Consider the following 6,318-nt stretch of genomic DNA (forward strand, 5'->3'; position numbering starts at 1 on the left):
AAAACCTACCACAAGAGCTGAAATTTCCTTTTGTTTTCCACTGAGTGTGGCTTTCTTTTAGGAATCAACTGGTCCACAAAATTTTATGATTAATTTTAAGTTTTGCATGCCAGAATGGGACAATTGCCACAGACGCTTGACCCTGTCCACTTCACGTCAGCTTCCCCACCCCAGCCATCCCACCGTGGGCATCCATCCCCAGCTCCCCCTCCCCCACCGCTTCTCCCCTATCACTCCTCCCCTTCGGCAATTGGCAGCAGGACAAATCACCGTGGCTGATTTGCCCGCATGGGATCATTAGCCACGTGTCCCAGAGGACAATCCATGCAACAAGAGGTGGGCCTCTACCTTCCCATTGGATGTGGCATGCAGAAAGGGTGCCGGGTGGGGCAGGAAGTGATCTTGAGAGTGGGCCACCTGCCCTTGTGGCTGCTGCTTCTCCAGGCTCCGGTGCTGTAGGATCCGGATTGCTTCTGGGGGAAAGCAAAGCAAGAAGCACAGTGAAGTCTCCCCATGGCGTCTTTGCAGGAGCGTCTGCCCTGTATGGCCACAGGTATGAGACAAGGCAGCGCTTAAGCCTTCTGCCCCTCCTTCAGGCGCTTCAGGGGTGTTTTTGCAGCTACTTTGGGCCATTCTGCTGCATGGCAGCTGTTTCTGCAGAGAGACACTGGTCCAGGAACTGGAGAAACAGAGTGAGGTGGTGGCACATGCTCTTTCTGAGGAGGTTTCCTTGGAGCGAGAGGGGCTATCCCTAGCACCCCCATTGGCTTTTGAGGCCACATTGAAGTCCAAGCCTCTAAACGTTCACAAGGGGGGGAAACACCACTGCTACAGAGCCCCTGAGCCCCTCCCAAGAAATCCCCCATTGAAGGGAGCCTCAAAACCAGGGGCAGCATCAGTGTAGTTGAGAATTCTCTACAGTTCCTACCTGGCAAGGGATGGGGGAAGTTGGACAGGAACTGTGGTGGATGCTGGCTTGTAAATGCTGATGCAAATGGGCAAAGCTGGGGTCTGCGCTGCAGGAGAGGAGGGTGAGCCCACCCACCCAGCTGAAGGAGGAGCAGGCAGTGGCTCTCCCCGCCCTACTTGATGCTGATGTTGTTATTACTTGCAGCTTTATTAAACCTGCTCTGCAAAGTTGCTGAGGGACACATGGCTAATTGTCCTGCATGGTGAATTGGCCATGGCAATTTGTCCTGCAGCCAATTGCCCAGGGTTTTTTGGGGGGAGGAGTGACAGGGGACAAGTCGCAGGGGAAGAGCAATGAGGAAGGGGCAGCTGGGGAGGGGGCGGCATGAAGTGGGTGTGCACATTCTGTTGTGCCCAATGGCCATAGACTCCTGCATGCTCTCACTTGTAATATTTGTAATTTCCAGGGCAGAATTGACCAACAAATTGTTCTGCTGTTGTGCTATGCTACAGTGCAATAACTTTCTTTTAAATATGATCTTTCAGCTCTTTGTTAAACTAAGTGATCTGCATCATACAACATAATGTATTTTAAAATCAACCTATTTGCATAAAGCAATTAGGAAACTGACAAACACACATTTTTTCATACTTTTTACTCTCTCCCTTTTTTTGGCAGGATCTTATTATTACGTTATTCTGCAATTTCCGTATATGTCTCATGTACATTCCTTTAATGGGATTCAAGACCTTCATGGCATACTACTGGCTTGCCAGGTAGGAACTGTAGGGAATTCTCAACTGCACTAATGCTGCCTGAGCATATAATTGATGCATGAAATGAGGGAGATTTTACTGTATGTGTGGTGCTTCATTTCCTTCATGATCTTGCCAGTCTGAAGGAGGGCAACTGCTACAATGTCTGAGTCATGAATCACAGGAAAAAGTGGTTAGGTCTTTGATCTGATTTGCAATTTATTACATATATGACTGACACTGTAATATCTTAATGCAAAATCAATCACAGCACCAAACTAATGGGGGCCAAGCCCAATTAATACTTGCATGAGAGACTGCCAGGAAATATGCCTAAATACTAGAGTAGAAAGGGGATTTTTTTAAGTTTCTAAAGTGTTTAAAAAGTGTTTCAGTAGAAGGCAGTAGGAAACCACATCTGTATTCCCTCACTTGCAAAGCACCTTTTTGTTCATGGAGTCATCAGGAGTCAAGGTTACCGAGAGCAGGGCATTTCAACCTTTTCACAAATTGTATCACTTTTGAGTACCAGCAGTGCTTAGCAAGGTGTCAAAAACTTGAAGGCTAAAAAAAGGGGGATTGGGTTCTACTGATTAGATTCATTTGTTGTTATAGAAATGGCTAGTTTATAATATTATAGAAAAGTTAAAAAGTTGAGGTACAGTGTTAATGCTTCCTTCTACTGCAACAGGGGAAGTCTGTTCTTTTTCCCTTCTCCCCCTCACTTTCCCCCCTTTTTCCTCCCCATTGTGTCCTACTATTTGCTTTTGTATTTTTGTATTTTATTTTATAATCTAATAAAATATTACAAACTGGAGAAAAAAAGGAAAAAAGTACCAGTTTTAATTTCTTTGGTGGCTGTTCCTTTGCTGAATCACTTTCCTTTTGCAATGACAAATGTATGATGAATTTATCCATGTTTATTAATATGCACCACTACCAGCTAGCTCAGGGGTCTTCAAACTTGGCACTTTTAAGGCTTGGGGACTTCAACTCCCAGAATTCCTCAGCCATCATGGCTGGTTGAGGAATTCTGGGAGTTGAAGTCCACAGGTTTAAAGTTGCTTCCAGTTTTGTGTGGTAGTGACCAGTGGCGGGCTTGCAGATTCTCCACATCCTCGTGGCTAATTTTGCCCTGCCAGGGGATCCTAAATGGGTCTAAGTCACCTGGAGAGGTGGTAAAGAAAGAAGGGTGCTCCAGCGACTCTGGAATGGCGGCCATTCTGTTTGACTTGAGGAATGCTGTCTAACATGAAAAAAGAAAGGCTAGCCGTATTGCATCGACCAGCCCAAGCTAATTGCAACTGAAGTCCAAAAGTACTAATCAGCACAACTGTGAATAGCGTGCTTGAAACTGGGTGAGGAATTTGATCTTCTCTTTTCAATTCTATATTTAATTTCCTGGAAAAGATCCCCAGGAAGCAAAATACCTCCAAAAGGGAAGGAGGGGGATTTCCACCCCACCCTTATGTTAACGGAAGTGATGAATTAATCTTTTTATGGAGGATCAAAATATGGAAGTGAAATAAATATAAAACGTGAAATTTAAAACTTAAATCTGATAAATCTAAAATTGTTGAATGGTTAAGACTCTCATTTTAAAGATAATTGTTCATTTTAGAAATTGAAAAACAAATAGATGCTGACACCTAGTGGTGGATGAAGACTATGACAGCTATGACTTTAATATAAGACTTAGCAAAACCTGGGAAAAGCTAATCTGTGTTTGTGACCTTCAAAGCTTTAACAACAAAGAACAGCTATGACAAAAAGACAATAATCTGGGCTGTAGACAAAGAGAGAATTATAAATTAAAAAAAACTTTTTTGAGCTATTTGGATTACAAATAGCTATCTAATTGGGACTCTAAAGCTATGTGCAGAGAAAAGAAAGGAAGAGAAAAACTCAAATTCTTGGCCATCTTGGATCAGAGACATGTAGAAAGAACATATCAAGAAAACATGAATACTTCATAGGAGGAGATATATAGTATACTGCAATTAATTCAAAAACAATGACTTTAAATGACAAAGAAATCCGAAATAACTTTGAAAATATAAATCAATCTATTTCCAAGTTAACTTTACAACAACAAAATTCCCAGAAAATAACAACAGAGAAGGAGCAGATAAAACAGATAAATGGATAAAGAATTGAGAATAGAGACTTAAAGATGAAACTTAAGAAAACAAGGAAACATGATTTAATTCTAGTGGGAAAAAATTCACAAGAATTGGAAAAAACAACTTAACCCTTAAGATCAAACCTAGCAGACAACTTTGTCTCCCAAAAAGTAGAAAAGGGAACTAGGGGATTAGCCATTTTGGATCTAATTCTCACTAACAGAGATGAAATGATAGAAGGTGTTGAAGCCACAGGAACCTTGGGAGGAAGTGATCATGCAATATTGGAATTCAACATTATAGAAGCACAAGCAATAGAACACAATCAAACTAGAGTCTTGGACTTTAAGAGAGCTAATTTCAATAAACTTAAAGAGGGCTTGGGAAGGATTCCATGGATGAGAATCCTCCAGGGGAAAACAACTCAAGAAGCTTGGGAAATTTTGAAAAGTGAGATAATAAAAGCCCAGTCTAGCACAATACCAACAAAGAGGAAAAATAACAGCTCTCAAAAGAAACCAGCATGGCTGCATAAAGAACTCTCTGATAAATTTAAAGATAAAAAGGTCAAGTATAGAAAGTGGAAAGAGGGGCACATAACTAAGTCAGAATATCAGCAAATAGCCTGAACCTGCAAAGATAAAGTGAGGAAAGCTAAGGCTCAAAATGAACTAAGGCTTGCGACCAAAGTCAAAAATAACAAAAAAAAGCTGCTTTCAACATGTAAAAAACAAGACAAAATGAAGGAAATGATTGGTCCATTAGTGGGGGAAAGTGGCAAGAAGGTGACAAGCAACAGGGAGAAAGCAGAACTATTTAACTTGTTTTTTGCATCTGTCTTTACACAAAGGGAAAAAACAGACCAACCTACCAAAAATAGTGCCATAAAAACCAGAATAGAAACACATGTTAAGATAGGCAAGAAAACGGAAAGTGAGCACCTGTCCAGCCTAGACGAGTTCAAATCACCAGGACCAGATGGATTACACCCCAAGGTTCTCAAGGAACTGGCAGATGTGATCTCAGAACCATTGAACTATATTTTTCAAAGATCCTGGAGCACTGGGGAACTATCAGAGGACTGATGTAGTTCCCATCTTCAAAAAAGGGAAAAAATGGACCCAGGAAATTACAGACCTATCAGCCTGACCTCAATCCCTGGGAAGATTCTGGAAAAGATAATCAAACAATGAATCAGCGAATACCTAGAGGCAAGCAAAGTCATTACTAAAAGCCAAAATGGGTTTCTCAAAAACAGATCATGCCAGACAAATGTTATTGCATTCTTTGAGCAAGTGACAAAATTAGTGGATCAGAGGAATGCTGTGGATATAATTTACTTGGACTTCAGTAAGGCATTTGATAAAGTAGATCACAACCTACTACTTGATAAGATAGAAAAATGTGGGTTGGAAACCATCACCACCAGATGAATCCGTAGCTGGTTGACCGGCCATACTCAGCATGTGGTCCTCAATGGAACTGCATCTACATGGAGGGAAGTGTGTAGTGGGGTGCCCCAGGGCTCTGTTCTGGGCCCAGTGCTCTTCAACATCTTCATCAACAATTTGGACGAGGGGATAGATGGGGAACTTATCAAATTTGCAGATGACACCAAGCTGGCAGGAATAGCCAACACTCCAGAAGACAGGCTTAAGACACAGGAGGATCTGGACAGACTTGAACACTGGGCACTATCTAACAAAATGAAATTCAATGGTGAAAAAAGTAAGGTTCTACATTTAGACAAGAAAAATCAAATGTACAGGTATAGTATAGGGGGTACCTTGCTCAATAGTAGTAACTGTGAGAGGGACCTCGGAGTCCTAGTGGACAATCACTTAAACATGAGCCAGCAGTCTGCTGCACTTGCCAGAAAGGCCAACACAGTGCTAGGCTGCATTAACAGAGGGATAGAATCAAGATCATGTGAAGTATTAATACCACTGTACAATGCCTTGGTAAGGCCACACTTGGAATACTGCATCCAGTTTTGGTCACCACGATGTAAAAAAGATGTTGAGACTCTAGAAAGAGTACTGAGAAGAGTACTGAGGCTAAAGTATATAAGGAATGGCTGCTGGAATTGGGTATGTCTAGTTTAATGAAGAGAAGGACGAGGGGGGACATGATAGCAGTGTTCCAATATCTCAGGGGCTGCCACAAAGAAGAGGGAGTCAAGCTGTTTCCCAAAGCGCCTGAAGGCAGGACAGGAAGCAATGGATGGAAACTAACCAAAGAGAGAAGCAACCTAGAACTAAGGAGAAACTTCCTGACAGAACAATTAACTAGTGGAACAACCTGCCTCCAGAAGCGTTGAATGCTCCAACACTGGAAGTTTTTAAAAAGAAACTGGACAGCCATTTGTCCGAAACGGTATAGGGTTATCTGCCTGAGCAGGGGGTTGGACTTGATGACCTCCAAGGTCCCTTCCAACAATATTATTATTATTATTATTATTATTATTATTATTATTATTATTATTATTATTATTATTATTATTATTATTATTATTATTATTATTATTATT

At 41.6% G+C, this 6,318-nt stretch overlaps 1 protein-coding gene across 1 annotated transcript in view; it reads left to right on the forward strand.

The window, feature by feature from the left end:
- Positions 1-6,318, forward strand: part of LOC107291629 (acyl-CoA (8-3)-desaturase-like) — a 35,692-nt gene that overhangs the window by 20,145 nt on the left and 9,229 nt on the right. Inside the window, exon 8 of the mRNA XM_029284976.1 lies at positions 1,589-1,686. Coding sequence (XP_029140809.1) covers positions 1,589-1,686 — 98 coding nt within the window. The remainder of the gene's footprint in view (positions 1-1,588; positions 1,687-6,318) is intronic.

Source organism: Protobothrops mucrosquamatus, unplaced genomic scaffold (genome assembly GCF_001527695.2).
Source record: "Protobothrops mucrosquamatus isolate PMUCROS unplaced genomic scaffold, P.Mucros_1.0 scaffold1156, whole genome shotgun sequence".
NCBI classification, from domain to species: domain Eukaryota; kingdom Metazoa; phylum Chordata; class Lepidosauria; order Squamata; family Viperidae; genus Protobothrops; species Protobothrops mucrosquamatus.